The sequence below is a fragment of the Rhincodon typus genome, chromosome 3 (genome assembly GCF_021869965.1).
Source record: "Rhincodon typus isolate 14 chromosome 3, sRhiTyp1.1, whole genome shotgun sequence".
NCBI classification, from domain to species: Eukaryota; Metazoa; Chordata; class Chondrichthyes; order Orectolobiformes; family Rhincodontidae; genus Rhincodon; species Rhincodon typus.
This window is the reverse complement of record NC_063334.1, coordinates 48115654-48133283: the sequence shown is the minus strand read 5'-3', so window position 1 is coordinate 48133283 and position 17630 is coordinate 48115654. Positions and strand designations below refer to the sequence as shown.

Below are 17630 nucleotides of genomic sequence, written 5' to 3'. Positions count from 1 at the left end.
GGTATGCACTGATGCATCACAGTGCCAGGGCCCCAGGTTCGATTCTACCCTCAGGTGACTGTGTGTGGAATTTGCACATTCTACCCGTGTCTGCGTTTACTCCGAGTGCTCTGGTTTCCTCCCACAGTCCAATGATGTGCTAGTTAGGTAGATTGGACATGCTAAATTGCCCATAGTGTCCAGGGATGTGCAGGCCAGGTTGATTAGCTATGGTAAATGTTCTTCAAAGGGTTAGTGTGATGAGCCGGATAAAAACCGAGGAAGTGCGGATGCTGTAAATCAGGAACAAAAACAGAAGTTGCTGGAAAAGCTCAGCAGGTCTGGTAGCATCTGTGAAGAAAAAAATCAGAGTTAATGTTTCGGGTCCGGTGACCCTTCCTCAGAACTCAGAGGAGCCGTATAGTTTACTTCCACACTGTAGTGATTCTATGATTCTAATCTGGGTTAGCACCCCTACGTAAATTCAAATACTGCAATCAGAACTAAAAATGTGCCAAATCCAACCTCTCAGATTGGCTAATCTTATTAGTACTGCATCCACTTAGCTTCATTTCACCCTATAGCAAAATATCCTCCCTTAATATCTGCTTGGAATCAGCAATAATTTTGACGAATTTTGTTTTGATTGTTAGCAAAACAAAACAACCTCAATATCAATTTTCTAAATGTATTAATATCTAAATTTTAACTACAATCAAAACATACTTGCTGAATAAATTGCTCATCTATTTCCAGCAAGACCTATCTGTTCAAATTGAGCCAAAGACTCATGAAACGCTATGGATTCTGCAATACAGTGATTTATCAAGACATTGACAAATTAAATAAATGTTGATATAAATGTATGATTGTAACAAAAAAAAAACTCAATTCCACAATCATGAGCCAATAAGAACCTTTACTTAGACAACTGCCTTAGAAGCTGACTGCAAATAGAAGTCGTCAACAATTATGCGAAGCAACCAATTGAAATTTCACTTAGTCCCTGTTAATATTCGAATTGCAAAAGTATCATACATGATATTGAACAAATATCAATTCCATCCTGGTTCTCTGCATTTAAAATTTGGCAACAAGATTGTCTAATTAATTGAAACTATGAGGGATGGAATCCTGAAACAGATCATCAGCTTCCTATTTATGCCTGTTTCCAAGACCAATGTCTGGGAAGAATCTCAATTTGAATTGATCGCTGAACAGAATTAGATAGGTATTTTAGGTCCCTCTAACCAATAAGGTAACAAGTCTGTTTTTACTCCCTCTCAGTCATTTCTGCAGAGCATAAGCCACGGAGGATGACAAAATCTTCATTCATACACCACATTAAGCATTATAAAAAGCCTTTAGTTCACTTTTTAGTGCAGCATAGCTTTCTGAGTTACAAAGATAGCAGACTTCCAAATGCCCTTTTGGGTGGCAGGTTTACAATCTTGCATTAACAAAATGTCCAGTTTTGTACCCTTCTATTAACTCTCGGTGGCTTTTTTACTAACCTGTCAACAGCAGTAGTAATAGAGAAACATAAAATATTGATATGCGAATGATAATACGTTGTCAAATAAGTTCCTGTCTTTATTTAATGCTACACCAAATTACCATTAACGTTCTTTTTCAAGGGCAATGCTAATAAGTGATAAAGTTCTGCCCTCATTTTTCTTTAATTTGAGAAGAATTTTGCATTACATATTCAGAATTTCAAGTCCATTCCAGTTTAAGCAGAGTGGATTGAAATGCTTAAATCAATGGAGTCAAACATTACTCAACACATTTCCACAAAGCTGAAACAATGGCATTATGGTGACATTAGGGTTCAAGTTTCTGAAATTAATCCTTTATTCATCACCCTTCAAATAATAAATATGTCCCATGGCATTTTAACATAAACTTATTTCAAATGTATTCTGTTGAAAATAAGGGATGAATACAAAATAAAATGTAAAATATGTACTTTTGCAAAAATACTGAATGCCATTTATTGGATAATTGTGGAGAATGTTGATGTAGGCTACAAGATTGACCTTCTTATCATTGGCAAGTTTTAAAATAAAAGATTTAAATATAAAAGAATCACATTGTAGTAAATGTTTAAGGTAGAAAAACTAATTTGTATTTTTCTTAAAATTATGATGCTCAAAATCATACATATTATGGCTCTAATCAGTATTTACTGAAGTTATTTCTGAACACAGAGAAAATAACATAAATCAGCTTGTATATTTTGTGTTCCATCCCATAGAAGCCTTTTTTTCTATGTCTTATTATCATTCCCCCGTGTATCGGGGCAGTCGCTTTTCTTTAAAAGCATTAAGTCCTTCGATCCTGTCTTTTGTTGGAATGACCTGCAATTTAAAACAAAAAGTTGAGATTCTGAAATCAGGCTCATTGAATTGCTAGACAAGGGAAAGCAGCCTGCTGAGGTAAATACTGGAGGAGTTTATACCCTTCTAATCAGTCCTGACTTTTGCAGAGTTTATTCCCTAATTTATAAACACAAACACAAACAATGTTTTTGCTTACAGCCTAGCATAACATTAATGTACAATACAATGTGTGCAAAAACTATCTTGCGAAAAAAGCATAGTCATTTCTATACACAGTTGTTGGAAACGGTGTTTCATCTAAAGTCCTGAGTCAATGTTTTCTAATAATCTCTTAGTATTTTCAACTACATAATGGGCAAGAACAATTCTATTATGAAGTGATCACTCCCGATGCAATTTCCTCCTGTAGGTGACCTCCTGGGAAAGAATGCATCAGAAACACCATAAAGCTACTGAACTGAATCTAATTGCTTCAAAAGTAATGTGATTATGCTCAAACCTACAAATTGGACTGATTATATGCTGCTGTTCACACTTTATACTTCTTGCCTTTCCATATTCCATTGCAATTCCATATAAATGCAAAAGCATAGCAATAAAGGAAGCAAGCTGAAAATAGGCATCAATACATGTTTATTCAATGATAGATAATTGTATGACTAAAATCTGAAGAGGGAATTGAAATAGCATTTTTCTAATTGTTTATCTACATGATTAATAATTCATACACTGTTTTTCAATGTTAGAAGTACAGGCATGCTGCACAAATGGTCATTAATAATAATTTTACAAAAATTATTGTTTTGCTTATTTTTCTCTTTCTCCAGGACTTTGTTGTATGATGTAAAGTGTGCAATATATACCATTTATTTTAAAGTCTGGAATTTTGAACTGGTGGCATGTGGGTTTTGGTCTTTAGATATGTGTGTTTGATAATTAACTTGATAGTTTTTCTGGATCCATACTTCTTTTTAAACTAGTATGAGAGAAACAGGCTTTCTGGAGTGTTGGTAGCTTGTTTCCATTGGGAAAGCTTTATGAGTGTACAGAGTCTTACGTCAGTGGTGGGCAAATTATTGGAAAGGGCTCTGACAGACAGGATTTATGATCACTTGGAAAGGCACAGTTTGATTCGTGATAGTCAGCATGGATTTGTGAGGGGTGGATCATGCCTCACAAACATTATTGAATTCTTTGAAGAGGTGACCAAACACGTGGATGAAGGTGGAGCAGTGGATGTGGTATACATGGATTTAAGTAAGGCATTTGATAAGGTTCCCCATGGTAGGCTCATGCAGAAGGTGAGGCGGCATGGGATAGGGGGACATGTGGCAGATTGGATTCAGAATTGGCTGACCCTTAGAAGACAAAGGGTGGCAGTGGACGGAACATATTCAGCATGGTGCTCAGTTACGAGTGGTGTACCACAAGGATCTGTCCTGGGTCCTCTTCTATTTGTGATTTTTGTAAATGATTTGGATGAAGGAGTGGAAGGGTGGATTAGCAAGTTCGCGGACGATACAAAGGTGGGTCACGTTGTGGACAGTGCGGAAGGTTACAAAGGGACATTGGTAGAATGCAGAGCTGGGCTGAGAAGTGGCAGATAGAGTCAAACCCTGAAAAGTGTGAGGTGATTCATTTTGGAAGGACAAACTTGAAAGCAGAACACAGGGTTAACGGAAAGATTCTTGGCAGTGTGGAGGAGCAGAGGGCTCTTGGGGTTTATGTTCACAGTTCCCTGAAAGCTGCCACCCAGGTGGATAGAGTTGTTAAGAAGGTGTATGGTGTGTTAGCTTTCATTAATAGAGGGATCGAGTTCAAGAGCCATGAAGTTATGCTCCAGCTATACAAAAGCCTGGTTCGGCCACATCTGGAGTATTGTGTCCAGTTCTGGTCACCTCATTACAGGAAAGATGTGGAAGCGTTGGAAAAGGTGCAGAGGAGATTTACCAGGATGTTGCCTGGAATGGAGGGAAGGTCTTACGAGGAAAGGTTGAGAGAGCTAGGGCTTTTCTCTTTAGAACGACGAAGGATGAGAGGTGACTTGATAGAGGTGTACAAAATGATCAGAGGTATAGATAGAGTAGACGGCCAGAGACTTTTTCCTAGGGTGGAGGTAGCTTATAGGAGGGGACATAGTTTTAAGTGAGTGGAAGTAGATATCAGGGAGACGTCAGAGGTAGGTTCTTTACTCAGAGAGTGGTAGGGGCGTGGAATGCATTGCCGGAGAGGGTAGTGGAGTCGGCCTCAATAGGGGCATTTAAGTGGCTATTAGATAGGCATATGGATGATTGTATAAGGTAGCGGTGGAGGTTAGATAGACTTTAGGATTAGGGTAAAAGTTTGGCACAACATCGTGGTTCTTTGTTTTATGTTCTAGAGTAAACAATCAAGGACAATAATTTGTCTCTGTTGGAATGAGCTAGCATTTTTTTTTACTTAGAGGAAACACCTATAGCAGTTCATAGACATTCTTTTTGAATGTAGAGATATGAAAGGGAAAAGAGTTCACAAAAGTTAGGCAAGCAATTAAGATTTTGTTTAACTCTTTTTTACTTCACTGATTATGTCATTATGCATATATTGTTCTGAAACTTAATTAAATACATTCAACAAGTATAAGTTAAAAGCTCTGCTAGCAAGGGATTGAAAATGTGTTAATGATCAAGGTTGTTAATAGGGGAGGAAGGGTCACTGGACCCGAATGTTAACTCTGATTTTTTTCTTCACAGATACTGCCAGACCTGCAGAGCATTTCTAGCAACTTCTGTTTTTGTTCCTGATTTACAGCATCCGCAGTTCTGTCAGTTTTTATATGATATATAGCTGTGCCGGATTCAAATCTGCCTGCGAGAATGTAACATGGCCAAAAATTGTGCCTGAGGAATGCTGGGGGTTAGGTTTTACTTAAGGCTGTTCTGTTAAGGATTGAACTTGTTCTTGGAGTGTCTCTAGGGATGTTCCCAGACTCCACTGGAAATTCCGCTTGACTCTTTTCTCGAGGTTTGGAGGATTCTGGTGAAGATACTATCAGCAATAGATTAACATGAGAATCCTCTATGATTTTCACAAGGTTGGTGGGTTAGCATTCAGACAATGGAGGCTTCTTTGTATTCTTGTTGAATGGTTCCTTGTTCCGACATACACTGAAAGAGTTCAAAGAACTTTTCAGGAAACACTGATCATCAGCCCTATGGACCTCAGCTGAGATAGCATCAGTTCCTGGAGCTTTGCAATGACACAGGAATTTCTGACAGTGTTGGAGGTGGGCCAGAGCCCCAGGCCTGGACAATTAGGCCTGAAACCAGAATGGGAAACCTTTGAGCAGCCAGTTCCAATGGGACTATTGGGACAGGTCAAGCACAAAGCATCTGCACAAGTCAAAGATGGACAGGGGCAAGCCCAGACTTGTTCTGGAAAGTGAGACTGGTTTATGTGTATTGGAATATGATGAGTAGATTTACCAGGGTCCGGGTTCCTGCCATGACCATGTATAGAGGGCGAGGTGTGCCCTTGACACATTGGAGGATGGACATCATATTCCATATTCCCCAGCATATTCCTTATGTGGCATCGGATATGCCATTGGACACCGTGACTTCAACCTGGAAGTTCAATTGGCTGAGGACCAGTGAACATTTTGGAAGGATGCAGAAAGGGATAAGAACAGGCACCTTGTAACCACACTTGTAAAGTCTTGACCTGGCCTAACAGCAGAGATCTGACCAAATGGAGAAAGAAAAAACCAATACGCATGAGACGAAACTTCACCAAGTTCATCAGAGCCGACAACACAGCCTAGCCAATTTCAACTGCATGTGAAATACCTGGTCCTTGTCTGGTAGCCAATAATAGTTTAGATAAGGATTATGACAAAGATTGGGATTGGCAGAGTAGTTAAATGTAAGAATCTGGAGTTTTATAGCGAAAGAGCAAGGTTCTAGATAATATTCAGCTATATTTGGTCTTTTGCATCTTTAGTGTATTTTGTGAGTAAAATTGCGATGAATTGCAAATCAACTCTAACCCTTTTGTTCATCAAAAATAGTACCTGAGTAAAATGAGTTTATGTAAAAAGTGGTCGAAGGTGTCCAATGCATGGACAACATTGGCATCCCTGGATCAGCTTTGATAAGAAATGGCCAATGGTTACACCGATGTTGAACCCCACCAGCCTTGTATTCTTGAATGTCCAGCCTGAATCTTCATTAAGAGAGCAGCCAGTCAACATGACAGCCAGGATTCAAGTGCCAGCACATGATTAAAGTCCGAACTTGCAGTCAAGGAAGGGACAATGTGCACTTTCAGAGTCACAGAGGTAGAACAGGGAAAAGCAACATGGTGGGACAAAGAGGAGGAAGCATATTGATATGCCGAGAATCACAAGGGATGGGGACCCCAACACCCTCAGTCCCCTCAGCACTCAGCCCCACTGCGCTTCAGCAAAGAACCCATATCCCAGACAATCATAGAGACCCTTTTGATCCAGATGAACACTCTTAACCACTTGTCACTAAAATTGGCTTCGGGCTATGAATATTACTGACACCATCCCGTTCATGGTGGCACAATTGGTACAGGGGACCTAAAAATTCCTGCCTTTGAACTCACCTCAGACTCCTATATATTCTCTGACAACTCCTACTGACAGTGAATTTTGGACAGACTGATGAGCTTGAGAAAATCAAGTTGATATTAATGTGTTTGAGTCCTGCAGTCCCCTTTGCTTAGCACCATCCACAAAACATGGGCAGAGGGTAACTCGAGGAAATGAAAACTGTAATTCTAATTGCAATTGGTCACAATGGAGGGGACACCATAGACAGGATAAATAAGTGCCAGCAAAAGGAAGGGGAACACCCAGCTGCATCTTCCAGGCACTTAAGGACAATTCACTGCTACTTTTGGACAGCTGGACGGAACATAGCTCACAGTGCAGAATAGGTCAATTGGACCAGGACCCTGGTCTCACATGGTACTGAAGAGAGTAGGGAGGCCCGTGATAGTTTTGACCCTGCCAAAGATACACCCACACAGATTGGTGATCTGGAGAATGGTCTGCACACGGGAAAAGGAGGTAGAGGGGTTAAAAAGATCCAAGTCCAGCAAGGCTGGAACGATGAACCCGGTCAGGGTAAATTCCAATCCGGGCCCGATATGGAGAAATGAAAGTACAGAGGACAGTTACAGAGGTGTCCTACCCCATACATCCCCACAGGAAAAGGTCAGGATCAACTGCCACAGGGAGGTGCTACAAGTGAAGCCTGATTGGCCATTATTCTAGGCTGTCCAAAAGGCAGTGACTGTCAGGATGGGTCAGAAAAAAAGACATAGTAAGACCTCCTTTGACAGTGAAGTAAATCCACTCAGTTTGAAATAGGGCAACAGGCTATGCTCCAGGTCTACCAGCCAGGAACACTCCTACCCCCAGATATTCGGAACCTCACTCATTGATGGACAAGGTGAGCCCTCGGGCTACAAGTTACTGGCAGACTCTGGAAAGACCGGATGGTACCAGGTAAACCAGATAAAGAAGAACAAAGAACAGTACAGCACAGCATCAGGCCCTTTGGCCCACCAAGGCTATGCTGACACATGATACCTTTCTAAACTAAATATCTTTTGCTTCAATGCAGTGAATCCCTTTATTCCCTGCCCATTCATATTACTGTTGAGATACCTTTTAAACATTGCCTTTGCAACTACTTCTATTACCTCCTCTGGCAGTACATTCCAGGCACTTACCACGTACTGTGTAAAAAAAAACTTGCCTCTCAACTCCCTTTTAAACTTTCCACCTTTTACCTTAAAACAGTTTCCCCTAGTAATTGACAGTTCTATCCTGGGAAAAGGACTCCAGCTGTCCATTCTATCCACGCTGCTCAATTTTGGAAACTTACATCAGGTTACCCCTCAGCCTCGGACTTTCAAGTGGAAACAAACTAAATTTGTTCAATCTTTCCTCATAGTCGTACCCTCCAAACCAGGCAACATCCTGGTAAACGTTTTCTGTACCCTCTCCAAAGCTTCACATCCTTCTGGAAGTGTGGCGACCAGAACTGCATGCAATATTCCAACTGTGGCCTGACAAATGTTCTGTACAACTGCAACATTACTTGTCAATTTTAACATTCTATGCCCCAACCAATGAAAGCAAGTGTAATATATGCCTTCTTGACCATCTTATCTACTGTGTTGCCATTTTGGAACTGTGGACCTGTATGCCTGGATCCCTCTGTATGTTAATGCTTCTCAGGGTTCTGCTTTTTGCTGTATCGTTCCTTCCTGCATTAGACCTTTGTAAGTACGCCACCATGTGTTTGTATGGATTAAGCTTTATTTCCTATTTCTCCAGACAAGTCTCCAGTCTTTCTACATCCTGCTTTATCCTCTGACATACCTTCTCACTATCTGCAGCTACCCCAGTCTTTGGGTCATCTGCAAACTTACTAATCATACTACCTATATTGTCCTCCAAATCATTTACACATATATAATAACAAACTACAGGAGTCCCAGCACTGACCCCTGCAGAACACCACTGGTACAGATCTCCAGTCAGAAAAACACCCTCCACCACTACTTTCTGTCTTCTGTGACCAAGCCAGTTCTGTATCATCTCACCAGTTCACCGTGGATTCCATGTGACTTCACCTTCCACATGAGCCTACCATGAGGGACCTTGTCAAAGGCCTTCCTAAAGTCCATGTAGACAAAATCTCCCACCTTTCCCTCATCAATCATCTTTGTCACTTTCTCAAAAAAACTCAATGAAGTTTATGAGACACACCTCCCCTGCACAAATTCATGCAGCCTATCGCTAATAAGTCCAGATTTTGCCAAAAACGTGCGTAAATCCTTTCTTTAAGAATCTTCTCCAATAATTTCCCTTCCACTGACATAAGGCTCACCTGCCTGTAATTTCCTGGATTATCCCTGTTGCCCTTCCCAAACAAAGGAACAACATTGGCCATTCTGCAGTCCTCTGGGACCTCTCTTGCGACGAAGCAGGATACAGAGATTTCGTACAAGGCCCCAGTCAATTTGCTCCTTCAGCATTCTGGGACAGATCCATCCATCAAGTCCTGGGAACCTGTCTACCTTAATTCTTTACAAAACACACAACACCATCTCCATTTTTACATCGATGCATCACAGAATATCAACATACCTCTCTCTAGACTCACCATACACCATGTCCTTTTCCTTCATGAATACCAATGCAAAGTATTTGTTAAAGACTTCGCCCACATCTTCTGGCTCCACACATAAATTCCCAACTTTGTCCTTGAGTGGACATAAACTTTCACTAGGTACCACCTTGTTCTTTATATATATTTAAAAAGCCTTGGGATTTTCCTTAATCATGTTTGCCAAGGCACCTCTTATCCCCCTAAATCCTGGTTTAAATTATATTCTTCGAGGGCTTTGTTTGTCTTCAGTTTTTTAAACCTTATATATGCCTCCTTTTTCTTTTTCACTCAGCTCACAATTTCAGTTGTCATCTAAAGTTTCCAGACCTTGCTATCCTTATTCTTCATTTTCACTGGAACATGCTGGTCCTGAACTCAAATCAACTGGTGTTTAAAAGATTCCCTCATGACAGATATGGATTTACCCTCAAACAGTCACACCAAGCTACATTCCCCAGTTCTTGCATAATTATGTGGTAGTTAGCCTCCTCCCAATTTAGTTCTTTCACCCAAGGACTACTCTTATCTTTATCCATAAGTAATTTAAAACTTACAGAATTACGGTCACTGTTCCAGAAATGCTCCCCCAATGAAACTTTGATCATCTGGACGGGTTCATTCCCCCAAACCAGGTCTAGTGTGGCCCCTTCCCAAGTTGGACTATTTACATGTTGTTTCAAGAAACCCTCCTGGACACAGCCAACAAATTCCAACCCCCATCCAAAACCCTGGCATGAATACAGTCCCAGTCAATACAGGGGAAATTACAATCACCCACCACAATAACCCTGTTGCTTTTGTTTTTACAGTTTTCCACAATCAGTCCACATATCTGTTTCCCTGTCTCCTACTAGCTTTTGGGAGCTTTTAGAACAACCCCATCAAAGTAACTGCATCTTTCCTATTCCTGAACTGTACCATATGCCTTCACTGAATGAGCCCTCCAAGGTGACCTCCATCAGTACAGCTGTGATATTCTCCCAAATCAGTAACACAATTCCCTCCATCTCTTTTATATTCCTCACTATCTCACCTGAAACACCTAACTTCCGAATAGCAAGCCGCCTGTCTAGTCCCTCTTCAAGTCTCTGTAACAGCTCCAACATCATAATTATATATACTAATCCAAACTCTAAATTCATCTGCCTCATCTGTCATACCCATTGCATTAAAACTAATAAACTTTAGACCACTAGTCTCTCCCTGTCTGTTCTTCCTCTTAGCCAGGACTCATGCTGGCAAGAGCGTCAATGGAGGAGATGGCACCGAAGAATGGTGACTTGCGTTACAGCGGTTGCAATGTGGAGAAGGGACTTGCTGCCAGGCCCAAGGCCCATGGTCCATGGCAAAGCACTTAACAAGTAAGACTGTAAAGGTGAACATTTTTCTTTATTCCTTTATTCTTCTGCCTTTATGTTCTATCTTTTGGTTTCTTTTTCTTTTGGTTTTAAGATAGCACCAGAGAGTGGCAACTGTATTTTTGTAACAAATTACACGTGACATTAAATAAAGCAAATCAAATCAAATCTTAGCCACATACTTAACTGTACCATCTTCCTATTCCTGGCCTTACTGGAATGTGGATTATTCCTGAGATTATGTCTCGAGAAGTCCTACTTTTCAACTGACTCCATAAGTCACCTTGTAGGGCCTCATCTCTCTTCCTTGTCTGTGTCATTAGTACCAATGTCTACCACAACCTCTGGCTGCTTGTTCATTTTTTTGAGAATGTCCCACATCTGGGCAGAGGTATCCTTGGTCCTCGCACCAGGGAGACAACCCATCATCCTGGAGTCTCATTTGCGGTCACAGAAATGCCGATCTGTGTCCCTGACTATAGAGACTTCTATTATTAATGCTTTACTGCACTTTGACTCTGACTGCTGTATGACAATCAGCTGTTGTGCCATCACTCTGGCTGCTGCTGTCGCTATCTCCTGATAGGCAATCCCCCAAAAAGAATTCAAAACAGTATACTTGTTAGAGAAGGGGTTTGCTACAGGGGACTCCTGCACTGTGTTCCTTCTAGCAGTTACCCATCCATCTGACTGAATCTTGGTTGAAAGCACACAGGCTCCCAAAACATAAAGCACCATTTCCACATGTCCCTGGAAAGGTTAGGGACACCAACCCCAAGCCCTGGGCACTGACAGCTAATTCCACCCCATGGGTTGAGGAATTGATTGTCAAAAGCCAATCTGTAGCCCAACAGAAAAGGAAACAAATAGTGATCCTGCCAAATATTAAGGAATTTAAATGGCACTGCAATCCACAGAGGCATCTGGTCCGGCACTCCAATGGGGGAAGCTGTGGAAGAATCAGATCCTGGAAACCAGAGCCTGCCCACTTAGAGTTACAACTCCACATCAGAACCGTGCAGGTTCCACTGCCTGTGACTGCTTCTGTTTTAGGAATCAACAGTCAACTCGACCGGCACATTCCTGACGCTATTTCCACAATCGGGCAATACTCTACAAAGCTGGTCTGTGACCCCACATGTGCCTGTACCTCAAAATTTGGGCTAAGTTCAGGCTGAGATTCATAACCAAAAAAAAAGCCAAATATCAAATGATTGGTTATGGAACAGAATCAGAGAAGCAAGGGCATCTAAGAGCATCAGATATTGAATGGGGACAGTAATAGATGCCACCTTGATCTTTTTCCCCTGGAATGTACGCACACGCAAGGGACATCGCAGTGATCACCACTGATCACCCTGCTGATTATCACTGACCCTTCGGGAGTGCTCGGTATCTGGGACACATGTGATTTGTCTCTCCTGACGCAGGTGATTATTGGTGGGGATTCTCCAAGAACTGATGCACTGAGGTAGGATTCTAACCACAGGTTTGGAGGAAGGATTGGAATGGGGACAAAACTGCCAGGGAAACTCATTGATGCAGGGTTCACAGAGTACAGGATCAAGAGCAGACCCAAGCCAGCCATCGGTGCACCTCCTCCAGCTTATCCTGAAACTACCCCAGGATCCCACAGTGGGTTACTTTTAAAAAACACATGCAAAACCCTGTACAACAACATACACAGAACTGGTGCCAATGGTGACACACAACGGGATTCCAATTATCAGAGTGGTGCCCTACCACTTAGGAGAATGTATCTCCATCTACCCCACAGATTACTGGGATGGAAAATGGGGACAAACAAGGGTAAGGACAGACCCAGACCAAAACAGGGTAGGTAAAGGGAGCTTATCAATGACCTGATGACAGTGTATGTATGGAGCACCCTTAATATAGCAAACCTAGTCAGCAAGGTTGAAACCTTAACCCAACAATTCAAACAGGATTTGACAAAATACATGAAGACTGGGAATGTAGCTTGCGGCCACAGGGTCATTGTACTTGAAGGACACACCAAAGCTCGAATGCAAATTATCCAGGGGAAAATAGATGATGACCACAGGCAACACAGCAAAATCCTACGTAGCATTCTATGGCCAAGGGTTGATAGGACAGTTGAGGGAGGACCTTAACCAGTTCAGGAAAGGAAAGGTCCAATCCTGGAAAAGTGGCAAATAGATACAGCATCTGTTCTGCAGGGTAAAATACCAAAACATATCGGGCTGCCAACTGTGACAACTAACAAAGGTCCAGTTCAACGACAGTGGTCAAGAGGCTCTGGGGAAAATCTTGAGCATTGTTTTGGGTATTCTGATAATATCAAACACTAAAACTAGAATGGAAATTTTTGTAATACCATTCATAGGCACCGTCTGAGAAAGGATGTGGCTGGGCTACGATAGAAACCTACTGTATGTTGTACAGAGGAAGGAAGGCTGGTAGGCACTACTTTGAGTAAATGCCAGCAAACAGACAAAACAATTGGATATCCATATCCAGTCTATCTGAATGAATATGCCTTATGTGGTTTCCAGGCAAGCACAGCTTAAATTGTACAATAGAAGCCTGCATCCTCAGCACTGATATTACCAGGGTAGCTTATAGAGGGGAGGGGGAATACTGCATTGCCATTTCTCTCCAGGAGTACCAATACATGCACCGCCACCGGCACCACATTTTGCATCATGCCCCACATACCAGGCAGGAGAGGCCTAAATCAAATTGACCAACATACACCAGAGGGAAAAGATCCTCATCAATGCAAGTGAGGAACTCCAGCAGGCCCTGGGGGAATTTTTCAAAAGAGATAACACTGGGATTAACCTCCTGCTGAAGAACTACAACAGATTCAGACCTAATTGGCCAATGCCCACAGAACCTTCATTACATTAGTGGAAGGGGCTGGAGAAATTAAACAAGAAAACATGGAGACTAAGGTTACCAATTGGTGGGATCATTTTTTGGATGGGGTATAAATATGTGAATTCACCTCTGCATTCAAATCCTATCACATTTGTTGGTCCTTGTCATTCTGTTCATTCTGGTTTACATAGCTATACTCATTGTCAAACTTGCATGGTAAAAAAAATCTCTCCCAACATCTGAATGTCAAACCATGTTAAGCAAGCAAGAACAGAGGAGACTGCTCACAATCTCATGGGGTACCTAAAATATAAGCCAACCATTTGCCAACCTGCACTTTCTGATGATATGTCTATCAATAACGTATTGTTGACCAATGCTTCACTGTTCTTCGTTGTATTTATTTGTTGGTATTTATATTTGTATTTTCAATTGCTTTATAGTTTATAGTTTTAATGAGGCTGCCAGCCTAGGTCCCAGGTGCTGCCTAGTGGGAGAATAAGGTAAGAGTCATGTGATCCTATTTCACTAACGCTCATTTGAATCAAGAGGAGGACTATTGCCAGATAGCCTAGGAACTGAATGGCTAGGTTTGATACCAGAATGGGCAACTTGAACAGTTAGGCCCAATGGAACTTTCAAGACAGGTCAAGTATAAAAGCATCTGCAGAAGACAAAGGCAGACAAGGATTTGTCTGGACTTGCCCTGGAAAACGAGACTGGTTTGTATATTGGAGTACAACGAGCAGACTTGCCAGGCTATGACCATGCCATGACCGCCATGCCCATGTTTGTACCTTTGACACATCAAAGAATGGTCACCAACAGCAGCCTCAGTATCTTTCATAATGGCATCAGGGATCCACTGGAAGCCATGATTTTGACCTAAAAGATCGATTAGCTGGGGGCCAGAGAACATCTGGAAGGATGCAACAGGGAGGAATAGGAAGGATTACTTGGCAGCTATCCCCTCAGTAAAGACTCGACCTGGCCCAACAAAGGAGCTCCAACAACCTGGTGAGAGACAGAGGATGATTACTTGCAAGACCAACCTTTGCCAAGTTCATCAGCCTACACAGGCTGGCTAAGTTCAACGATATGGATCATATCTAATCCTAGTCTGGTATCCAGTAATAGTCTGGATAAGGATTACGACAAAGACATAACATTGCGATTGGTACAGCAATTAATCTAAGAATCAGGAGTTTTATTGCAAAAGAGCAGGGTTTTACATAACATTCAGTCATACAGACCCTTTTGTATCTTTAGTGTATTTTGTGAATATTTTGCATTGAATTGCAAGTCATCTCGAACCCTTTTGTTTATTTCAATGGTATGGGTGTGGCTGGAATGTCCTTCATAGGGTCAGTGCAGATTCGGTGGATGAAAATAGCCTTTTTCTGCACACTAGGCATTTTATGAGGAAGGGTCTCGACCCGAAACATCAGCTTTCCTGCTCCTCTGATGCTGCCTGGCCTGCTGTGTTCCTCCAGCTTCACACTGTGTTATCTTAGACTCAAGCATCGGCAGTTCTTACTATCTCTATGATAAAGAGGCCATGTTGCAGCTTCTGTGATAGTACCTCAGTAAAATGAGTTTACATAGAAACTGGTCAAAATGTCCAAAGCGCGGTCAACGGAGGTTACCAAGAGAAAAAACTGAAAGAACTGTGGATGCTGTAAATCAGGAACAAAAACAAAGTTGATGGAAAAGCTCAGCAGGTCTGGCAGCATCTGTGAAGGAAAAAACAGAGTTAAAAGTTTCGGGTCCGGTGACCCTTCCTCAGAGGGAGGAACATTTAACTCTGTTTTATCCTTCATGGATGCTGTAGGGGTTACCAAGAGAACAGTTACTAGTAATCTGCAGCAGCTTGATTGCTCCTTCATTGATGGATGAACATTAAATTAGCTTTTTTTCAAAAATGTTTTTTTTTCAGTGAGCAGTAAGTTTCTACCAGTCTCTATGGTCTGCATATGAATGAAGTTTGTCTGCTTTCTGTTTTAACAAAGGATCATGTATCTCTCTGAACTTGCACTCTTGTTGATATTTTAATTGCGTTATGCTTGGATGGTGATGACTTGTCATTGAGATAAAGCCTGTAGAAGGAATCTTTCTCCTTCAATATTTTCTGGATAACTTCGTAGTTTTCACCAAATGAATCTTGATGCCTTTAAGAGGTAGGGCCAACTCTTCTTGTGATACTGAAATCAGGAGGATTCATTTTAATGGTCCATTAAATCAGGACAATGTACAGCAAGAAAGTACTTCAGTCATTTTGAATGGCAAACTGGTGCACCATACAAACATTTCCACCAAGAATGACACAATCCACAACAATAACAATGAACAATAATCATAAAATATGGTGAGTAGCAATCTCAACTGTACCTATTCTGAGCAGAAACCAGGGTGATTCTGAAATAAAGAAGAACACTTCCAAACAAATTATTACAAAGCAGCAAAGGGAACAGCTAAACAGTAGGTCACTTAATTGCACTTTTAGGCAGAAATATACTTGACAAAGGAGTAGCTAAGGGAAACATGTAAAAATGCAAAGTAGAAGTGCAAAACACAATAGTTCTGCATCTACATGGGTATCTTCATTTTAAAAAATAAGCTTATTGCAGGGATACAAAAGTCTGTGAAGCTCCTAAATCAATGCTCCATTGGGTTCCTGTGTTTTTCTGACTATCCGAAAATAATTGCTGTTTGTTTTTAGGTTCAGAATTAAAGTTGTATATTACGTACATCATTCAATTGTCATCATGGGTGAAGTTAGTATAGGAGACAATTAATTGGTTGTGTTTTTCTCTTATGTTATTACATATTATTGGAAAATGCTTTGTTTTCTCTTAACAGTGCACACAGATAAAGTATGAGTCACTCATATATACAGAAATATAGACTATTAAAACTCATACCTGAGCGTAACAGGCCTCTTCTATTGCTAAACCAGTTTTCAAATCAACCTGGGAAGGAACAAGCAGTTGATAGCTTTTTTTTTCAAAAACAAAGACAGCGTTAATTACATTTTATATCTTTTACCAAAGATTCCATATTTATTGTTCTGACCGAAACTATAAGCATAAAAAAGTGTTATGTCCTTTCTAATGAATACTTTTTGATCTGATATTTGACTTAATCCACCTCAGCAGCATTTTCATCAGTGCAAATTATAAAATAACTTGTGACTGAAAAAGTCACTTTCAATATATACTGAACCTACACACCCAGCCATCATCAGTTTCACGGCCTCATTAGACAACATTGTCTGACAAAAATAAATCAGAAAATACCAGATGTCCACATGCAAATGTCACTGAAGAGAAATTTATCAACTGCGCCCTGTTCACTCAATTTTTGCTTTCCATAGAGTGAGTGATAAGAATTTCGGTCCTTTCAGGTAGAGTGTCTATCACTTGCTTGATGCAGCACCTTAGAACATTTTTCTATGGAAAGGCAGTGTGCAAATTTAGTTAATTATGTTGCCATGTCCCTTGGGTGATTTGGAAAGATCTTATAGGGTAAAACCTTTGTGCTGGGCCTACCTTAAGTATTGCTCAGATGCTGAGATGCTGTTATCCTACTTGTGATCTTCGTGTTTTTCTATCAGGACTCCACGTGTAATGTTTAATCTCTAATTTCACAGATCTCTAATTTGACAGTGTAACAACAGTTGCTCCATGTGATCTAAAATTGTGCTTTTCACATTTACAATCTTTTAGTCACTAGGCCAAAAACATTTCAGTGAAGTGAGGCCATATATAAATCATTAGCTGTTTTATTTCACAAGTAAGTGAAGAGGATAGTTGATAACAAGGTGTAGAGCTGGATGAACACAGCAGGCCAAGCAGCATCATAGGAGCAGGAAGGCTGACGTTTCGGGCCTAGAC

At 41.0% G+C, this 17630-nt stretch overlaps 1 protein-coding gene across 4 annotated transcripts in view; it reads right to left on the bottom strand.

Annotated features, from left to right (window-relative positions):
* Nucleotides 1-1323: 1323 nt before the first annotated feature.
* Nucleotides 1324-17630, bottom strand: part of auh (AU RNA binding protein/enoyl-CoA hydratase) — a 941118-nt gene continuing 924811 nt past the window's right edge. For 3 of the 4 annotated variants that reach the window (XM_048595345.1, XM_048595347.1, XM_048595348.1), the window contains 2 exons: nucleotides 16659-16706; nucleotides 1324-2339 (listed from right to left, as the gene is read on the bottom strand). In XM_048595345.1, the coding sequence (XP_048451302.1) occupies nucleotides 2262-2339; nucleotides 16659-16706 (126 nt within the window). In that variant the 3' untranslated portion in view covers nucleotides 1324-2261. Of the gene's footprint in view, nucleotides 2340-16658; nucleotides 16707-17630 lie in introns of those variants that run through there. The other variant, XR_007261814.1, reaches the window with a different exon arrangement.